The following is a 21,698-nucleotide window of genomic DNA, read 5'->3' as shown; positions in this document are numbered from 1 at the left end:
AACTTGCAGTATCTCTATATCAGCAAAAGCTGCAAAAGCCTTCCTCTTTGGTTGATAAATTTATCTTTGTGTTCTGGGGCTGGGAGGCAGAAGAGCGGCCAAGCAGCCTCCAGCTTGTCTCTTCTTGTGAGTGTCAAAGTTAATGGAAACGGAGCTGGAATCCCCCTGGGCGTTTCAGAAGTCATCACCTGGAAATGTGCAGCACCGGAGCTGCTTGCCACACAGCACAGCTCACCAGTGTTTAAAGCTATCAGTCAAATTGCTGTCTCCACAGCTTGCCACCAAGCTGCTGTCTGGTGTTTTCAGCTTTACTGTTCCAGCACGTTGCTGCTACCTCTTAAATGTGTGGCAAATAGCGCTGGGAATGAAAAAAAAAAAAGCCACTGTTTGAACAGGTACCGAGGTGTTCAACTCTCTACCTCGCTGCTCATTTAACAGCACAAATACAGGTGTGTGCAGAGCCTTATCCCAACTCTCACTCTAGAGGGAATGTGTTCAAGTGAAGGGAAATAACTGCTGCTGGTGTGTCAGATGGTTATGGGAGCTGCCACGGAGTGGGAGTGCATCCTTTAGCAGCAGTGCATGGGGTAACCGATGCACTGGGATGTGCTGACTGGGTGTGATGACTCCTGTCTCCACACTTCCACCCTTGTGCAGTGCCGTGGCATCAAGAGCACTAGGTCAGCGTTTTGCTTAAACTGAAAGGGTGTATTTTAAGTTGGTGTATTTTAGGTCACAGCAATCCACTCCATTTGGGCGTCCTCGTTTAATACCTGCACAATCAGAAGCCACGCTGACTTTTTGTGGACGATGGTGCTTTACTCGTGCTGCCTGTCTTGCCAAGGTGAAATAAACCAAACGCGGCAGCCGGAGCGACGAAGGAAAAGGCGTTTGATGTCGCTCCTTGCAGGGGAAGGCACAATCCCAGCACCTAGCAGCGATGACTGTTCAGTGATGCTATGCTGCCCTCGCCTGGGCACTGTAGAAACATCCCGATCTTCACTCCCGACCTGCACTAAGCTAATGCTTTAACACTCTTGGCCATCTCCCCCTCTTGCAATCACAGCGAGGTTTTTAAACCGGCACGACCTGTGTAAGGAGACCCTGGCCTTGGCCGCAGCCTTCCCTGGCCGGGCGGGCAGGCAGGGCCTCTCCACTCGGCTGTGAAGGGGTCCGCCCGTGTCCCAGCTCCCGGCACCGAGCAGCTACCGATCCCCTAGGGGCTGCCACCGGCAACCGCAGCAGCCTCCGTCGCCTGGGGAGGGCGGAACTTTCCCTCATGGGCGGAGGGGGCGGGCCCCGGAGCCCGCGCTCGGGGTTCGTCACTTCCTTTGCGGAGCGTGCAGGCGGCGGGGACGGTTGTGTCGGCGGTAGCGGCGGGGAGCGGCGGCGGTGAGACGATGAGCGACAGCGGGGAGCAGAACTACGGCGAGCGGGTAATACATGGAGCCTGAGCGCGCTGCCCGGCCGCGTCCCGTCTTCCCCCCCCACTACGCTCCTCCGTCTCTCCGGGCAGTGCTTTCCCTCCTCACCCCCTGCATCCGCCGTGTCCCCGTCCTGAGGCCTGGGCGGAGCAGGTGGCGGATGAGGAGGCCTCCGGCAGGGAGGTCGGGCGGCAGGAACGCTGTAGCTGCTCGCCCGTCGGCGCGTTCCGTGGTGTCTGCCCGGCGCCATCTTGGGCTGGTGACCGGGCGCGCCGGAGACTGGGACAAAATGGCCGAGGTCCGCCCGCGCGTCTCTCTGCGGCCCGGCTGCTGCGGCCCTGCTGCGAGAGTGGCGGGACACGGGCTGTGGCGGGGCCGGCTGCCTGCCGCCGTGAGTACACGGGCCTTCAGGCCCCTCCGAGTGTGCAGCCGGGCTGCGGCTGGATCAGCTGGTGCCGTGGTGCCTTCTCTATTCCACCAGCCCGGTTAGGGTAGGCAACATCCTGGGCCGGTAGTAGTCTGAGCCTTTGTTGTACGCTCACTGCATTTCGCTTTGGGTGAGATACCTTGTAAATAGAGCGCCGATTTGCTCCTTCTCGCGCTCGCTTTGTGAAACATTAACCCTGCTTCTTGATGCAGTTGCAGCCTTTCATCTAGGTGGCTTGGTCTCTAATTTAGGTGTGATGGCAGTAGTCGAAGGGTTAAACCTCAAACTGAACGTGTTCAGAGCTAGGGCAGTCTCTTTGCTTTGTGAAACCTGCATAGTTACTGCAAGATCTTACTACCTGGATGGAATTTTACTAATACTGCAGTAGATGACTTGCTAAGCTTCACATTTGTGATGTACGTCTGCAGTACAGATTATCTGTAGTTGTTTTTGCTTTAGTGAATCAGTCTTGTTTTCCTTTGGGATCTTTAAGTTTTACTACAACACATGAGTACAGCAGTAGTTTAAATTTTAAACTTTCACTCGAAGTGGCAAAAAAAAATAAATAATACTTCTGAGCACAAAATTGCAATGGCTGTCTTTGAATATGGCGCTTTCTCTTTCAGATTCACTGTAGTAAGTTTTATTAGTATGACTGCTTCTACTTCAAGGGAGGTTAGGCTAGAAAAATACAGTTTCAAGGAAGCTAAAAATGCCAGATGAAAATGAGTGCTGAAAGGCAGGGTTTAAAGACTCCTGGACTAAAACTCTTACCACCCCCGGTATTTTGTTTTCATTAATGTCATCATGTCACTCGTACAACTAGTGTAATTTTAGTGAGGGAGTATTACTTCTGACTTGCTCAAGGTGGATTTCTTTGTGTTAGCTTTTTTTAAATTGATTTAATTTCAGTTAGATTACCACTTTAAGATGGTAGCCTAACTAGGAGATTGGTTTAGCTTTCAATCAGAATGAGTGGAAATGTTAAGAGCAAAATGTCTTTGAAACATGATTGTGAAGGGTATGATAGGACAGCAATTGCTGTCCCACCTGCTTTTCTATTTTGTCTTTTCTATACTTTTATTTTAAGAAAAGCCCCATCATGTGCAGGCAGTCTTCACCAAGGCTTAAAATGAGTTATGCCTGAACTTAATGAATCATAAGCAGATTCTATTGACAGTGTTACTGATGGTGATTTTTGCTTATTGAAGGCTTATATTTTACTGAGTCAATGGCTTTCTACTTTTTCAAGCTGGAAACACTAAGGTCTCTACAAAGTAGAAACAGTGTTTGGATAAATAATCTAGGATATGACTTTACAACTATCTGTTAAGCTGTTCCAAGTCTGTGCTGCCAAGAAGAATTGTGCTCCTGAAAACATGTTCCTGCTCTTTCCCTTGTGCTAGTGTTTGTATAGTCAGTCAGATCTGGTAAGTTTCCAGCTGCATTGCTTTGCAGGCTTGACTTGATTGTGTAGCCAGGAGTTCTGATCACCGTTGGGGATGAAGAAGAAATACCAGGTGCTTTCACAAGTAATGGGATTGCTATTTTGACAGCAGCCCAAACTCAAATGGGCTTATGTAACAGTTTAAAGAGGAAAAAAAGGGGGGAGGAGAGAAGAATATCCTTGGTCAAATTCTCTTTTACAGTTTATACTCCATACTGGGATTAAACTCTAGAAGCTGCTTTTTTTTTTTTTTTAACTGAAAATACTATAAATTGTTGAATGCTGCCAATACTTCAGATACAAAAGCATGCTTAAAATACTGTCAGAATGCTGTGACAATTGCCACGTTTTCCTAAGTCACTTTTATTTTGATTTCATTCATTGAAATTGCGCTCATTGAAGGGCATGTGATCTAGGCATGGAAGGGTTGGAAAGACTAGTTAAAGGAAGAATAGTGAGTCTCATCCTATCTGTTGGTTAATAGTGATGGTGATTACTTGGTTTGTGTCTGATCAGAAACTATTTAATATGGTAGTCAGGTGGTCAAAATACATAGTTTTGGGTTTTGATCAAAGTAACTTGAATGGTATAAATGCTTAATTTGTAAATCTGCTTACAATGTACTTAACACATACATTTCCAGAAATTCTGTTTTTATTACTAACCTGTGGAGGAAGGTCTGAAGAAACAGTTTGAGAAGGTTAGAAGTAATCTGATAGCTTGATGCCACTAAAAGATTAGGGCATCCTCTGTGTTCCTCCTTCATCAAGTGGCACTTGATCTGACTTCTTGGTGGCTGATTCAGTGCCCTAAGCTGTAAGAAGGCAGTTTGGCTGCTTTTTGCTGATGGGTTCGTTTCCTGCCAGTTTGATGCACTGAATGAGCCCTCAGGGTCAATGCGGAGGCAGCTGGGCTTCCTTGCTCCTGGCCTGTTAGCTTGATTCTGGGCTTTTTCAAAATACATTCTTGTTTCTTTTTGGCAGAGGTTGGAAACTGTTGCAGAAAGGGGCTGTTCTGCTTACCCTCCTGAGTGGATTCCCACCTGCCCCCAGCAGTGATCTGATCTGGTGATCATGTGCTCCAGGGGTAGAGAGGCAAAAGCTCTGTTGGATGGATTGCTGAATTAAGTAGTAGAGAGGTTGAAGGAATGTGAAATTTTCGCAATTATACCTTGAATAAATTGTCTCCAGACTTGATAATGTGTAATGTGTCTGCACCTTACTTTGGGAAAACAAGTGGATATATGTAAGTTCATAGGGATTTAGGATTTTTTAAAGATACTGTTAATTTTATTTGCTTGTATCTTACATTATTAATTGAAATCTGTAGCTTGTATTCCCATGGGAAAAAATGGATCTCAGAAGTGTGAACGCATGGTCCTTGCGTACCTTACAGCTGCTTCTGTCCATGGAAGTCTTTTCTATCTACTACCCCCAAAATAATCCTCCTGCTGTGACATTCTCTGCTCATAGAGTAGATGAATGTGCTTAGGGGTGTTAAAATTACCATCCCTATAGTATTATACTTTGGTTTTAATATGCTTTAACTATGGAAAGAATACTTTGGAAACCACAGACCTGGACTTCAGAGCTTCCACCTGAATTCCGCTAATGCCTGATGAAGGGGGAGAACTGTTGGTAAAGATCAAGGGATCTGGTAGTTTTTAAAATCCACGCTTCACAGTCTCAAGGTTATTAAAAACCAGTTATTTAATACTGAAAAACCAGTCCTTGTCTGCGTACCAGTAGTGTTTCAATACAGACAGGATAAAAACGTTGTTTCTTCTGTTGTCTTCGGTGTGTCATGATGAGACCCTACTTCGGCATTTAAGAAAAAACAAACCTTAAAACACACAAAGCGAAAGAGCAAAAAGTAGAAAAACAAAAGTTGTTAGGAGCAACAGATGATTTTACAGGTGGTAAAAAAAAACAAATAAACTCTCCAATTGAAGTGAGCTGTCAGAATAGCTTAAGAGAGCCTTCAATGGGTGCAGTATAATGGGGTGTAAAGGAAATTTGGAGCGCTGCAAGCTCACAGTGCTTGAAATTTTGGGTGGGAAGGATTTCCTTGGGTGGGGATAGTAACAACTTTGAAATTTTAGGGCTTGTTACTATTTTTAGTAATATCTGGAGCAGATAAGGTGACCTGAATTCCTTTAAGCCAGGAAGTAATAAAGAAGTGGCATAATCCTATAAAATAGATTGAAGATAAAGATGTCAAGAGACTTCTAAAACTCTGAAAAGGGTATGGGTATGTTTACAGGCAAGATCCCATCCTGCATTACTTCTTGCATCCTTTTCAGTATTAGACCACCAGTATTTGGACGTGGCTTCTTCAGTCTGGCCTGAGTGTGTCAAGAGAGTTAGGTTTTGTGTTTTTCCTCAAATGAAGAACAGGTGTTGTTTTTTAGCCCTTCTTCAATCTTGCTTTAACTCTCTTTAAAGAGTTGAAGATTTATTATGGTTAAATTAATACATTAAATACTGGGTTTAGGTTAAATTTGTTATTTATAACTTAGTTCTATTGCACTGCCCTTTGCAGATTAGTATATGAGAGTGCTACAGTTTAGAACACCTCCGTAGGCATTGTGACAGAGAGGAACGTCCTTGACTTTGCTCTTTTAATTGAAAATCAGCTTTATCCTGCAAGTTGTGTCCCCCCAGTATGGTAGGCAATTGTAAATGGTTAAACTGTTTTGAGTTGTGTGGAAGTGGTTTAAGCATGATTGAATTTGGGGTCAGCAGATGAGTTTCTGAATGCTTAGTAGAGAATGTCTTTTGAGTCGAATGTTCAGGTTTAAGAGATGTTACAAAGATTTAAGAAGTCATTTTTATTTTCTGGTACCCTAGTGGTGGTAGTGAGCATTCTTGATCAGAATTGACACAAAATTTAGAATTGTGTGGTTTTTAGTGGGGGGAGGGGAATAAAATTCTGGTGCTGATTTTACGTTTTTTCTTAATATCTGGAAATAATACCTTCTAGCATGCTCAAACTTGAGTGTTTTGGCCATGTGACTGAAGTTAATATACTGATTAAAAAAAGAGAAGCTGAAAATGCTAATTAGGGTATGTCATTACCAGAGATGATTTCAAATAAATAGTAGAGGAGATGGGATATTATTGTATAACAGTGTTTGTGCATATTGCACAGAATTGAATTTTCACTCAGTGGAAAATGATGATTTACTTCGAAGCATGAAGCCTGCATGTGTAATCACGCTTGTGCAGGCAGAGTAGGCGTGAGTGTGATCATAAACCTTCAAATTAAGCCTAAACTGCAAGAATGTCCCAAAAAGTAAGGACCAAATGCATTGTGCTTTCTGCATTCCAAAAGCACTTCAGTCACCTGTGGCCGCGCTAGGGATCTTACTTAAGTCACTTCTTGTTGATTTTGTCTTAAGTATGTGGCTGACAGTGAAGTATTTTGACTTTCCTAATGCTAGAATTCATTAGTTGATAATTCAGTTGATCCACTGTGCATTTGCTATTAAATGCAGGAATAAATAGCTAATTCAGTTACTTAGTACTAAGTTAAACTGAATTGACTGAATCTGTTTATAAAATAGTAGGGCATTTGGTAGATTCAATTCTTGAACTGCATATAATAGTAAAAGTCCACAAAACTTTTTTTTTTCTAGTTTCAGTTTTGGCACTAGATTTTATCCTGGAGTTTTTAAATATTCTTCATCCTGTTCTTTTTCTATTAAGGTTAATGTTGAAGAAGGAAAATGCGGAAGTCGCCATTTGACAAGTTTTATAAATGAGAATTATTTGAAGCTCAGGAATAAGTGAAGCTGAAATTTGAAAAAAAAGAAAGTGAATGCATGCTAATTATCAGACCAGAAGTCCCACTTGTAGAATATTGAGCAATTTGTGTGAAGTGGGGAAGATGAAAGAAGTCAGAATTTGAAACGGAAGAATGAAGAAAAGGAATAAAAATGAAGTTAAGATAAGAAGTAATCTGGAATCTGAAAGCACTACGCTAAGTAATTACTAGTCTGTTTATGTGTCCCTGTATATTTTGCTAAACATGCATGCATTATCTGTTTAATAGCAAAAGTATATGCAGGGTAAAGAAGTGTCTACCAGGAAAGACAAAAAAAAAAATCTTAAAAAAAAATCTAGGCAGTTCTAATGCCAACTGCCCGGACACATAGATGTGAATTTTTACCTTTTATTTCACTGGAGCTTGTTTACAGACCTCAGGTAAACAAGAAATTGTGTACAAATTAGGCTTTCAATATCTGCGTGCAGGAATCCCGTTCTGCTTCCAGAAGCGGAAGTGCTCATGGGTCTGGCAAGTCGGGGAGGCACACCCCTGCAAGATCTCGATCTAAGGAGGATTCCAGGCGTTCCAGGTCAAAATCTAGATCCAGGTCTGAATCCAGGTGAGTTTACTTCTTTTACCTCTTCCTCCTCTTCGCAGTCAGATCGTTATGTCAGAGGTGAACTGAAGTCAGATTTAGCCCAATTTTGTTTCCAGAGATAACTGGTGATCTGTGGACATTGGGCATGTTTGGTTTCAGGATTTGAAAAGTGGAACTATCAGGTTAGATCTTCCTGCAGCTTTTCCTGTACAAGTTACATAGACGTGTATCTTTGCTGCTACAATTTGGAGGTGGCATGCTTTTTAAGTCTTACAGTAATGGCTGGTTTCTGAGCATGAAGCACTACTAATTCTAGATCTTGTTTTTTTCTCAAGATCTTAGTTAGGTCACATTAATGTGTTATGTTTTCTTACTGGAAACAATGGTATTTCTGGAGTACTTAATGGTTGTCCTGGGTTCAGCAGGACATGAAAAAGAAGCAGTAGAGAAGTGTGAATCTCAACAGACATTTGTCTGACCTTTTAAATAATAATAATTTAACAGGCTGGAAAGCTTTAAAGATTAGACGACTTTCCTTGCTCTCAACAAGGTTGTGGAGAAAGTAGCTTGCTTATTTTACTTGTTACATGGTGATGCAAATGCACACTCTGAAAATGCCTTCACTACTGTATTACCTATCGTTACCTGCTGAACTAGCTGTGTGCAGTGGCAGAGTTCTCTTAAAACTGCTAAGGCACATAACTGAGACATTTCTAGACTATCGGCGTATTTTATAAGACTGTAAACATCACTGCTGGCCACTTTACCTTGGCTTTAGCAGGTGTGTCATGTAAGATGTGCCTATTAAATAAAGAATTGAAAGGTAACAAAGCCTGTAAATGGGTGAATGATGTTATTTTTTTTTAAATAGTCTGTATAATTGAGTGCTGGCTATAGAAATGACTGTGTTCATTGCTTTACTCATTCGTAAGCATTCAGGTTAGAAAATGTGGGTTTCAGCAGTGGGGTTTCCAGATGAGCTGTTCACAGTATACTACTTATGTGTGTAAGCAAAGGATTAGGCGTGCCAAAGCCTGGGGGTCAGGCTGGGGAATGACAACACTGGAACATACTATTAGCAGTCACGCATGATGGAAAATGCTATCAAATACCATGTTTAGATCTCCTTGCAAGATCAAAGTGATCCATTTGAAAGCCTTTTGTGAGAAGGAAAATACCTGGGAAATTTTGATAGCAAAGGAACGGGCTTTGGGGTTTCTTTTTGGTGCATTTCAGGCACAGTCACAATTTTTAAATTATGCACTTGGCAATCCCTGTAGTACAAGAACAAATATGTTAAATTATTAAATACTTGGTAGAGTAATACCAGTTTACAGAGTGTGAAATTGGAGTGACCTCTGGAATTGCCAATAGCAAGAGATTCATTGGACAGTTCAGGAAGAGCCCAGTCAAATGCTGCTCAAGGCAGAGTCAACTCTGGGCTCAGACTGTGTTCTCGGGGCTTGCTTTATCCAGTTAGGTTTTGAAAACCTCAGAGGATGGAGACTGCAAAACATTTCCAAATTTTAAAGTAATAAGCCAGTCAGGACCCAGCCCAGCATGTCCTTCTGCACCTTAATCCACAACCATAGGGATGCGTATTCTTTAAAGCACCATGTTTCTTACTTGCAGAATAGTACTGTATGAGAATGCAGTCATAAATTGTCTAAAATGCTGGAAGAAGCAAATACAAGATAGAGAGTTTGCAAGAGACCTAGCAAATCATTTATGATCAATGGACCTTTAACTAGTACCCTGGCAACTGACTTGTTAGTTTTTGATGAACAGAAGTAGGTGCTATGTCTGCCACAGCTTCCTGAGCATTTAACAGCTGTCTTGAAAATGTAGTATATATACTTCCAGTATTTCCAGCCTTTGGCAGAGCTGGAGTGTGTTCTTTAGCAGATTTGGGCAGAATTGTGTCAACACACATACTTAGAACCAATATATTTATCTCTCTTCAGTGCTGTCACATGTTTGAATATGATCACAAACAAGTCATTTAACTCTGGCTCTCACCAGAGAAACAACTTTGTGAGAACTTTTATATTTCTTGGTGGTTTCTGTTGCAAATGTACTTCTGAGTGATCAGCTTTATGAATTAAACTTTGATTTGGGAACAAATCTGTGTCCTGGCATATTTATCATTTGGGGCGTGGATATGCTTGATTAAAAAACCTGCTTTTTTGATGTTTTCATTAGCAGCATAGCAAGCTTGTTATTTTTGGTTGACTGTGAAGTCTGAACAGTTCTTAATGAAGGAATAGGAGCTGTCAGCTGTGGTGACTTGACAATAAAGCAGAATAACAGCAGTATGACATTTAAGGCAGCAATATAAACAGTGCCTATATAAAATGAGCCTTGTTATCTTGCATAATGATAACCTGGTTTAGAAGTGTCTAGATTTTGTTCAGTGTAATTAGTGTATTCTGTTACCTGGAACCATCAGTTCTGTGTTTGCCTTTTTTCTTCTATGTTAGCAGTTGAAATGTGACTGTATCTGTTGAACTGTTATTATTATTGCTGTCTTTCCTGCCTCAGGGAAGTTCTCTCTTTTTTTTTTACTTTCTGTGAAAAAAAAAAAAAAACCTTGATCTTTCTAAATCTGTAGTTAGTAGTGTTGTAATGGGGCATGCTGAAGTCATTTCTCCTGGTTATATATATATATGTATATATATATATATTTCAAATTAAAGACAAAACTTAGCTGGCTTACTTCAGACAGGGCTGAAGGCATTTTATTTTTTTAAGGAGGCCAGTAACGTACAGAGTATATATGTGCAGTTTGGCTGTCTGATGCCACTTAGCTAGTGAGAAATCCTGACTGTGGAAGAAGCTGGTAAATGCTCAGGAGTAAAAAAGGGTGCAGGTTGAGAGCTTCATTCATGCCAAGTGTAGTGGTGGTGGAGGTACTGTGAAACGTGGTTGATCAATGATGGTAGCTTATGATTTTGGTCAGTACTTAACTATCTTGGCTTCCACAAATTAGAGGAAGGACATTTAAGACGTAAACAGAAGTCTGAAGATTAACAATTTATGATTAGGAGCCCTTGAATGTGAAAGTGTTTATGGCACTTCTAGCCTTGCAGCGATTTCCTTTGTATTTGTGTAGAATGCAGATTATTCAGTGACTGCCGTCAGCAGGCCAAAGTCGGGCATTACATTCCAATTTAAGTGCCTGTCCAACTTTTCAACTAAGATTGTTTTGGGAGGGCTAAAGGTTTAGGAGAAGGAATCAGAGTGTTTCAGAACCTCATGTCCACAGACCTAGTGCTGTCAGAAGATGTTTCTGGAACTGTTTTGAGGCCTAGGCTGAAATTGGTGAGCACCTTTGCCTAAATACACTTGAAGTGTGAACATGTTAACATTCATGAACACCTAATGTGAAATAAGTTTTGAAATACCAGAAGGTAAATAAGGCTACTACAGCTTTTCTTCAATTGTATTAAGCTCTGTGTTTTGGGGGCATTTGCCAGACTTCTATGTTTGTAGTTATGCACTGTGTAAAAAGTATATTTGCTTTTCAGTGACACTAAAAGCAGTGCTAGTCTGGGTGCTAGAATAAACAAAGTGTGCATCTTTGCAATCCTGCATGCTTTATGTTAAGTCATATTTACTCCTGTTCTCTTTTTGTGTGAAGTCTTTGAAAGAAAGCCACCCCAGCTATTTTTACTTAAATGCTAGTGTAAATGCTGTGAAGATACTGTGTGAAACCAAGATAGTCTCGCTGGAGAAAGTTACAAATTATAGGGGAATTAAAAGCTAATTAAAATGGAAGTTGAGATTCCTGTTCTGCAATAGGAATGCTCTAAGCATCTACAGTAATCTAATTGTAAAGATTTAGCGCACAGTCCTTGAGAGTAGTGACTAAATTGATTGCAGCTAAATCATGTGGTACTGCAGGTTTGTGGGAAAATGGCTTTTTTTGTATGTGAACATCTGGTTTAATTTTTGAAGGGTTAAAAAAAACCAACACTGTACCTTTCTTTTTTTTCCCTCAGATCTAGATCAAGGAGGAGTTCCCGTAGACACTACACAAGATCGCGCTCTCGCTCCCGCTCTCACAGGAGATCCAGAAGTAGGTCTTACAGTCGGGATTATCGGCGGCGGCATAGTCACAGCCATTCACCCATGTCTACTCGCAGACGTCATATTGGAAACAGGGTATGTCTGTTACCAGAGATGGCTCTTGCATAGTCCTAAATACCTCCTGTAATCACTCAGTTGGGGTTTCCCAGAAAAACATTCTGCTTCAGGTCTGTTTAAAAGATATTGTGGAGTTTAATGGTCATTTAGCTTTCGATAAGCCATGGATCTCTGGAAGATCATTGGGGATTGTGGGGTGGGGGTGTCTTGTTTGTCTGCTTTTTAACAGATGCCTTTAGAAGTGATTCCAGTGTCAACAGCTGTCACTATACCCACAGTAATAAATGAGTGAATACATGCAGCAAAGGACAGGGGTAGAACTAGGCGGGGAGAAACATTTGTGATTTTTCTTGATTAGAAAACCTGGGAAACTAAAATTTCATTTCATTAAAAGCTATTTGGATTGCATCTTTGTGAAATGAGCATGCAAACCAGTTTGCGTTTAGCTGCTTTATAGACTTGGGCAGCTTGAGCGTGGTGTGGTTTGTACTGAAGTGGGGGAGGAAGTGGTAACTAACACAGATGAAGATGTGATCCAAGTCTGTGTGTGTATATATAAATCTCCACAGTCAATAGTCATAAGTTAGCCTTTGGAGGGTAATTTCTTTTAAATGTAGTACTTATGTGCTGGAACTGTAGTTCACACAGCACATGAGAAATGCAAAGGATTTTTGTGAAAGGAGGCTTGTGAGTCTGTAAGCTTAACTATAATAGTGTCTATTAGCAGATTAACCCAGCCTGAATTGCAGCAGTATCTTTGTTTTGTGTTGAAGATCTTATTCTAATATCTGTCTGCCCCTTCCTTTAGGCAAATCCTGACCCAAATTGTTGTCTTGGCGTGTTTGGATTGAGCCTGTACACCACAGAAAGAGATCTGAGAGAAGTTTTCTCCAAGTATGGTCCCATTGCTGATGTTTCCATTGTGTATGATCAGCAGTCTCGGCGTTCAAGGGGATTTGCATTTGTGTACTTCGAAAACGTTGAAGATGCTAAGGAAGTAGGTTGGGGTACAGTATTATATGGAATGATTGCTGTGTTCTCAGATGCTAGGATGTATATTCTATAGCCTGGAGAAACTTGGGGCCTAAGAAATATTAGATACCTCGTAATAAATGTAGGAGTCCTAGTTCAAAAGATCTACTGGGTATCAGAGGAGAGAGTGGGGAGGCACGAATATTGGTCCCTGTGCAGGCTGAGCTGTTTTGTAATTCACAAAAGCAAACTTCAGGCTAGCCATAGTGCAAACTATGCCAATAAGGAAAAGAAAATAGAAACACAGGCTCTGTTTTAATTACAATAGTTCTTTCCTAACTTCACGTGATTTTACAGGCATGTTCAGAGTAGACCAGGCAGCCTTTTAGGAGCTCTCTGGGAGTGCTGCTGTGCCTTCTGCTGACCTCTATTGCTTCAGTCTGAAGGAGCAGCAGGGGGGAATCTTTTTCAGAAAAATAAAAGGCCAGGCTATATGTGTCAGCCTCAGTATAAGAAATTATGGGATTTGTGCTTATAAATGAATGAATAGGGAATTGTGCTACAGAGTGAACAGGGAATCCTGTACTTAATGGGTATAGAATTCTATGCTCAGGCCAGCTGTTGGAGAGTAGCATGCTTATGGGCTGTAACTAGGCTTGTATTCTGCATAAGTTCCATTATTTTAAGTCTTTACTGTAGTCTTTTTCCAAATTTGGCTTGAAGGCTTCCATGTTAGGTTGGAGTTTTGGATGTAGATGCTGCTAATTGACATAAAATCCAACAGGTTTTGTTTGGTTTTTTGTTTGGTGTTTGTGGGTTGTTGTGGTTTTTTTTTTATATCAGATTTACTTACGACTTGGATACTACTATATTTGAGATTATGGTAGGTTTTGAGGATGTATTGGAGGAAAAAGTCTTAACAGTGCTCCTTTGTGAACTTCTAAAGGCTTCATGTTGTGTCTTGGAGCATTTGCATCTCCATAAGCATGTTTGAAAGTTCCTCATAACCATATTAGAAGCAGATATATTGAAAGAGTTATGCAGTATTAGTCACATTTTGGGTGGTTACCAAACGTCTACATCCAGCTGGCCTAGAATGTCTTGCAGTTTATCTTCAGTGTTTTTTTATTGAGGCATAAGTGAAACTCAAGATGTACATCCTGAGCCACTTTAGGACTTAATACTTGAAGCAGTGGTTGTGTGAAGTGAAACTTGTATTGGTAATAAAGTTCATACCTAAAGCCAATTGTATTTTATCACTGTTTAGGCAAAGGAACGTGCCAATGGAATGGAGCTGGATGGAAGAAGGATCCGGGTAGACTTCTCCATAACAAAAAGACCTCATACACCAACCCCTGGAATCTATATGGGAAGACCCACTTAGTAAGTTACTTGTGTGGATTTATTTCCAAATTGGTGTGGGATAGGATTAATAGTCTTGTGACAGCCATCGGTAGTAATGTGTATCTTTCCACCTCTTCAGGTACAAGGGGTTCATTTATATAGCACTTATCATGACTGGTCAAGGGCCAGCCTGGATTACAGTGAGCAGAAACTTGGATTCCTTAGTTACATGGCCCAGACATAAGTTATCTAAACATTTAAATAAGTCTGTGGTAAGATTTTTGACAACTTCTAAATTATTTTTAATTGTTGCCACATGTGATTCAAATATTAATGTCTTCTGCAAGCTCAAGTTTTCAAGAATGAATGGACAAATACTAATTGAGCAGCTGTGTGGCACAGTTTGCCTGTCCACAGAGTGCACTTTAAGTCAACAGTTGCAAAGAATTTAAATTTCCCCAAGTAATTTCCCAGTTGTTTTCCCACAGCATTCAGCTTATGATACTGGTGGTTATGTAGTTAATATTTTGTTGAGACTGCAGGTTATTTTTTAATTGAAAAGTTCTTCCAAAAGGAGCCTTCTGAGAGTTAAAAGTGAATGAAGAGTTGTCACAGAATGGAATTCTTTGTGTGCCTGTGATACCAAAAGGTTAAGAGGTTTCAAACCAAGGAGAAAAGTAGCTGTCTTAAAGTTCAAGCATTTTTAAAAAGCCATTATTTAAGGAGTTCTGTTCCCATCTGTACTGATGTGAGCAGTCCTGCTTTCCCACACATTTCAGCTGTGAGAATGCAAGGTAGTAATATAACCCAGTTAAAATGTTGTGTACTTAATTGTGACTGTATGTCTACTGAAAAGCACTGCAAACAATATTAATGCTTTATATTTTATTAAATGTAATTCTCATTCACTGCTTGTAGTGGCAGCTCACGACGACGAGATTACTATGACAGAGGGTATGACAGAGGGTATGATGATCGTGACTATTACAGCAGATCATACAGGTGAGGCAATATTTGTAATATTCGACTGCTATTTAAACTGTGCTTTCTCATCTACCTTTCTACATACGTAAGTGTAAAGCATGCATATGTATGCCAAAATAATTTTGGTCTCACTGTCCGTCTGGAATCTTACCAAAATGACTGCTTGGTACAAATCAGATTGGTCAGATTGAGAAGCCTTTGTGGTATTTAACCTGTGGCATGAGTTAGGTCACAATGTTTGTTTAATCTACATTATGTCTGTACTCTGATTTTAAAATAATCTTCTGTTCATCTGTTAGTGCTGAAATGGTGAGAACACAGGTGCAGATCTAATACTTGAATTAGTATTATAGTGTGAACTTAACATTTTGAGTGTCAGATAGTAGATAAAATGTGGGAAATTCATTGGTCACTAGTATTCCCTACTAAAAAATATGGCACCTCAAACATTGCCAAAGATAAGGGATCAGGCATTGGAACATTGTGTTCTATATCGGACATTTGCATTAAAAAAAAAAGCTGTTTTTTTAACATACTCTGTCAGGTTGGATGTGTGTGTTTTACTTGAAGGACTCCTCCTGTTTATGTCTGTCTTCAGCTTAAACTTCTGTGTTTGATAGCATAGTAGTAAAGTTGATAGAAAATCTCTTTTTTAATGCTGATAGAAAACGTGATTGTTGTGTAATTTGTTTAGTGATAGAGCAAGTTTGTCCTCTGCATTTTCCATTAAGAGTGCCAACGAGACTTGTTCCCTGTGAAATCCTCACAATTTCTGGTACACTTCAGTTAGGAGTTAGTAACTCCCAACTTAACACAAAGGTAGGAGTTCACTGTTAGTGTCTGCAATTACTAAATGTTCCTTTAGTTGCAGAATTCTATAGTAGTACTTCCTAAGTGGTTTACAAAGCTTAAATCAGCAATAGGTGGATTTACGATTGTTCCCTCATAGCAACTGTATATTCATGGAAATACATGAATTCAAATTGCATTGTCATCTTATCGTTTAGGGGCAAAGGAAATAAAAGTGCTAAGCTTCCAGTATTTCTCCTGGTGCTTTTGTAGGCTAAGACTTAAATATCATCTTTATGCTGATATTGGTAGCTGTATGGTCTTGGTACTTGACCAAGGGAAGCTGTCTCTTCCTTCCCCTACTACTACTTTCAGCTACTTCTCCTTCCTGGGATGTTGGCGTTGCTTCTGATCTGTTTCTCCTCTCGCTGCCTTTCTGTTGTCACTTAAATCGGGTGCCTTGCTTCTGCAGTGCTTCAGTGCTGCTGGAGACAGGGAAGGGGATCAAGGTGCTCTACATCATCACAATGAACACAGGAGACACACATGTTCTGCCCATGTATGAGATGCAGTGATTAGGCTACTTCTCTGCCTCTAGCAATCCAGTTTTTGGGAATACCAGAGGTTTAAATGTTTTGGAGAACTGTAATAGCTAAAAATCTGAAGTTGACAGTGGGCATAGCACAACCCAGACGTGTTGTATGTAGGCTTTAAGATGGCTCTTCAGTCAAACTTCCAGTTTGTTTCGAAGCACAAGGTGCAAAAGCTTGCTTGGAATAGTTAACATAGCCTCATCTCACTTACTGTACCGAAAGGAATTCACTGAAATCCAGTGGGTAAATTAACTGAAGCAGCTCGCCAGAGTGTTGGGGAACAGAAGACTTGCAACATAGTCTGCTAAGCTCTTTGTTAAGTGGTGCTTCTCCCACTTCCCATGCTTTCTGTGGGGTTCTGATGTAAACCTCTTGGAAGGGCAAAGGCACCGAAGGACCAGCAAAAGATGTGGTGCTCTGCAGTGTTTGGTAGGAGTTTTACGCCACTAATCTTCATAGTACAGGTTTCTTTATTCTTTCCTAAAGGATCTGTCAGGGTGTACTGGTTATCCTTGAAATCTGTTGTTTGTTGCTTGCATGTCCTTAAAGTGTAATTTATTCCTTGTTACGTTATGGCGTGACCCCAAGTCTTTAAGTGCTTAAGTGTTACCTTTTTGATTTCTGATGGTGAACAGTGGTTCAAATGTTCATAAAACATTATCAGAAGTTGTAATTACATCGGTTCTGGGTGCATGCTAGTGAAAATAATTGCAGACTGTGATAGTGGGTGAACATAAAAGACTACATTGCATGAGATGAGGAAGAGCAGACTACTAAGTAGTGATGCTCCATCCCAAGGCTGGGTTGGACAGAGCCTCCTTGGGTGACATGGTTTAGTGTGAGGTGTCTCTGCCCATAGCAGGGGGTTGGAACTTGATAATCTTAAGGTCCTTTCCATCCCTAACTATTCTATGATAGAAGATGGGCTACTGCAATTAGGGTACTAGTCTGAATGCAGCTTGCCAGAATTCCCAGCCATGCTCTGATCTAGCTCAGTGAGGCAGTCATGCGCTGGGCAATGTTCTGACCTTCCTTCATGTTCTCCCATCCTGTGTGTGTTGTGAACTAGGGCTTTGGCGTGGAAATACCCAAATGTTGACAATTCCAGCAGAGGTACTTTCCATTTCCTATGTTCAGGGGAAAAAAACCTCAAGACAACCAAACACCCCCACCCCCCCAAATGTGTTATAGCTCACTGCAGAACCTTTGTAATGTTTATTGATAGCAGATATTGAAACAGTAAATGTAAGCCACAAATGGTTTGTGTGTGGCTACATTTTTTCATCCTGCAGATAATGGTGGTTTGAGGGAGAGAGGATAGTGTTTGGTATGTTGCAAGTGCTTCCTTAAGGAAGTTAGAATTGTTAAAGATGCAGTAGAGCATTGCATACTAGTACTCAATCCTAGAAAATCAATTGGTAACACTTTGCCTTCCTTCCCCCCTGTGCAGTGAAGCCTTTAGTGAAATACAATTTCAGATGGGAATTGTCATGTTGAAACTTCAGCTTCTTCTTGTTGCTGTGGGATGCTTAATCTTGTCTGGAAAAGTGTCTGTGAAGTAAAGAATAACATTAAAAAAACCCAGCTGGCACATTGGCTCACTACCAAATAGAGAAGACATTAAACAAATAATAATAATAATTAAAAAAGGAGACCTGCTGATTGTGGTGTTTGGGGGCTCTTTGTCCTTCATCTGATTTGCAGCCTTTTTGAGGTGCTGTGAATCATCTCTGGCAGTGACTATTCCATAATCCAAACTTGATTTAGTCTCTTGGTAATGCTCTACTGTATCTCAGTCTGTGGTGGTACCAGCCCAAAGGCTGTTAAATACTATAACATATTATTTCAGTTCTAGGCTGCTCTTAAATCAGAAGTTGTATCTTAAATGCCCTTGTTTAAACATGATTGTGAAATGTTAAAATGTAAGGATGTGGAACTTTTCCCCCTACCTTCCCCTTGGAATCAACTTTTTCCTCAGGACAGTGAATTGATCTTGCTACTTAAAAAAAAAAAAGTAGACTTGCTTGCCTCAAGCAGGTAAGCATCTCGGAATAGAAGTGGCCTTAGAAGCGAAGGGTACGTACCAATCTTGAATGCTGCTCGTTGGAGAATATGACATTGTGAAATAGAATATTGGTGAGGTGGAACATGAGTCCTCTTTGACTGCTCCTTGCCACCAAGTTTAGCCAGCTCCTTCCAGGAATACAAAATGAAGTCATTCAGCATTATCCAGTGTAGGAACCAATGTTTTCTTCTCTTTGTTATTTTCTCATGCTTGATGATGCTTCTTCCTTGTACAATGAACTTTTTGTTTGTTTCTAAAATTCAAAAGCCATTCTTCTTTTGTATTCACAGAGGAGGTGGCGGTGGCGGTGGAGGATGGAGAGCTGTTCAAGACAGGGATCAGTTTTACAGGTATAATAGGAAAGCTTTTAGTGTCTGGTCATCCGTGGGAAATGCGCATGGCATTTACTGAGTGTTCTATGACTCAACCCTCAGATAGGCTTGATTCTTTAAACACATGAACAGAAACTGGGCGGATGCTGAGCACTTGCAGCTCTTCAGTGAGCAGTGTGATTCATTGCAGAGGTTCCTTTGTCGCTGTGTAGAGGGGTCCGGTTAGTACAGGCACAGGTTAGCAAAGGAAAAGCTTTGTGATTTATGCCAAGAAGTCAGTGTGCTGAATTAAGCAGAACTAGGCAAGAAAACACAAAGCTTGAGAGAGTGCCTGGATTTGAGGGATTTGGGGTGAGGTTGGTTGTAGCAGTGACTGCTAGTCAAACTGTTCTGTCTTGGGGCAATTAATTTAGATTTAAAGCTGAAGTGTGACTTGGCTTGTTTTGAGATGCTCCTGGCTTGAAGCACTAAAACGGCATTTAGTCAAATTGTGAATGCGAGAAAGCTTGTATTTCTTCTGTTAGTCCAAAGTAATAGTACTCTGAAATGGTAATAAAAAGAGTATTAAGAAAATTCAAATGCTTGCTTTGTTATCCAGTAGAAATATTGATCAGTTATTTATGTGCTCAGTAGCTTTCCCAGGTATACTGTTGATACCAGGATGGGGTTAGAGGTATCAGCACAAAGCTGCTGCAACTCATCTGCCACAGGCTTTAACAAAGGGATTTTTCTGTCACTCTCTTTGACAGGAGGAGGTCACCATCCCCATATTACAGCCGAGGGGGCTACAGATCTCGATCCAGATCTCGATCCTATTCACCTCGTAAGTACTTGCAGAGTTTTCATATCAAAAGCAGATTCCCTGCACTTTGCCTGAACAACTTCTTTGGAGCTTTAGTGTCCATACAGACTATTTGACTTCAGTGTGGTTATTTTTTCTTTTGAACCACAGTTCCCTTTAATGTTCCATTGAGCAACTGGCAACCTTGAGGACAGAGCAAATATTTAGTTTGCAAATAAACCAAACTAGATAATACTACTTGTTAAAAAGTCTGAGGTACCATTTCTTTCTCAGAAACAGGAAAACAGGAGTTTGTAGTATGTTGACAGTTTGGGTGCTGCTATGGGAGCAAGGTTGAATCCCCAAGCCTCACGTATTCTAACATGAAATTTCCCAACCTAACTTGTTAAAGAGGAGGTTAACTTCATCTGAGCTCCAAACAGGGCTTTTTTTTCCCCCTGAATTGCTTATTTGCATGGAAGATAAAGCTGCATTTTGATGGCAGAAATGTAATAAACCACAGTAGCATTCCTAGCATAGTCCCTTTGTAATGGATACAGAGTGAATGAATAGGTCGTGTTCTCATGTTTACCCTTTGTGTCCAAATGAAAACAAGTGTAACTGCTTTTACTGATCCATAGGGAAACTGGCCACCACAGAGCAGTTAGAGTATGAATTCTCATTGTGCTCCAGAACATTGGCCCTGGGCACATGACAGGAACTGGGAGTTTCCTACACAAAGGAACGTAATGGTAGAACTGTCCTGACTGCTTGAATTGATCATCGACACATCACAAGATGTTTAAATTTGATGCAGATCTGAGGGGAGGCAATGAGTTTAGGAGGAATCTTAAACATCTGACAACCCGTGGAAGTCTAACAGTGTATGTATTTTGTCTTTTCTTCCAGGTCGCTATTAAAGCATGACATGTAGAGGAATTTCTAGCTCCAGCCTTTGAGTTGAAATTGCAAGTTTGTGGACAATATTTTTATTGTCTCTTCCATTTAAACAAGTGAACAGTGCCTAGTGAATAGGTGACTTTTACACCTTTTGTGAGGACTACTTCTGTGGTGTTAAATGCTGTTTCATTCTGCATATTTGTGTAGCTTGGTGCTTTGTTTCAAGTTGTGTTTTGAAAGGAGTATGTTTTGCATGTATTTTTTTAGGCTCCATTTTGACTCCTGAAAGGTTTCTATTGTAAAAACAAACTGTTCAGTTAGTTTTTTCTACTGATTCCGAAGTATTCTGAAGATCAAAACCTGTGTAAAATGCTTTCAAAAGTGAAAAATAAAATTAAGTTTGTTTTTTCTTTTCCTACTTACTTTTGCCAAATGTGAGTTATGGGTTGAAAACACACAAGAACACTTAAGCTATGTATGCTACAATAATGTTTAAAACCCAGAAGTAAAATTCACCCTGTGTTGCTGGCTTGTTGCTCTCTAAATGTAAGAGCTTCAGGTATGTAAACGCAGTGCGTACAGAAGTCTGTGCAGGAGCAAGAAGCATCATTCAGCAGCCCTGTACACATGGAGCAAGGCTTGTAACAAACTCTTGGTGATGCTGTTGAGCCTTGAGGTGGGTGAGCTGTGAGCACTTTATCTCCTATAGACTTTTAAAAAGAAGAGAGCTTCAGTGGCAGTAAATGAGCATACACTTAGAGAATCCAGTGAAATAACATTTAGACTACTTTGTTTTTTCTTATTTCTTATGCCCCATCCCTGGCAGTTTTCAAGGCTGGTCTGGATGGGGCTTTGAGCAACCTGGTGTAGTGGAAGTTGTCCCTGCCCATGGCAGGAGGTCAGAACTGGATGAGCTTTAAGGTCCTTTCCAACTCAAACCATTCTATCTATGATTCTTGATTCACTGACGGTCTTCCTTCTAAAGAGTACATCTTTAACTGCATATGCAGCTAAAATGCTATGTAATTCTCAAATGATGCTCTCCTACCAGTGTTAGTGGTTTCATGAACTTAAACACTTAAAAGAAAAATCTATGCAAGATTTGAAAGTACCGTCAGACAACAACTT

General features: G+C 40.8%; 2 protein-coding genes across 4 annotated transcripts in view; one reads left to right on the top strand and one right to left on the bottom strand.

Moving 5' to 3' along the window:
* Positions 1-21,698, bottom strand: part of CFAP410 (cilia and flagella associated protein 410) — a 120,761-nt gene that overhangs the window by 8,423 nt on the left and 90,640 nt on the right. The window lies entirely within an intron of this gene.
* TRA2B (transformer 2 beta homolog) lies at positions 1,223-20,988 on the top strand. 3 transcript variants are annotated; one of them, XM_061465215.1, is made up of 10 exons: positions 1,300-1,436; positions 7,006-7,283; positions 7,552-7,685; positions 11,666-11,828; positions 12,619-12,807; positions 14,050-14,165; positions 15,045-15,128; positions 18,848-18,907; positions 19,639-19,712; positions 20,580-20,988. In XM_061465215.1, exons 4-10 carry the CDS (start codon positions 11,796-11,798, stop codon positions 20,588-20,590), a joined length of 567 nt encoding a protein of 188 aa, XP_061321199.1. In that variant the 5' UTR covers positions 1,300-1,436; positions 7,006-7,283; positions 7,552-7,685; positions 11,666-11,795; the 3' UTR covers positions 20,591-20,988. The 3 variants fall into 3 exon arrangements, with proteins under 3 accessions (XP_061321201.1, XP_061321199.1, XP_061321200.1); XM_061465216.1 differs by lacking the exon at positions 1,300-1,436 and adding an exon at positions 2,800-4,543; XM_061465217.1 differs by lacking the exon at positions 7,006-7,283 and having other exon boundaries at positions 1,223-1,436.

Source organism: Pezoporus flaviventris, unplaced genomic scaffold (assembly GCF_033815535.1).
Source record: "Pezoporus flaviventris isolate CSIRO_AGI_PZ_B2104156 unplaced genomic scaffold, CSIRO_AGI_Pfla_v1 ptg000040l, whole genome shotgun sequence".
Lineage (NCBI taxonomy): Eukaryota > Metazoa > Chordata > Aves > Psittaciformes > Psittacidae > Pezoporus > Pezoporus flaviventris.
Note: the sequence above shows the minus strand (reverse complement) of the source record. Positions and strands in the feature narration are given on the sequence as shown.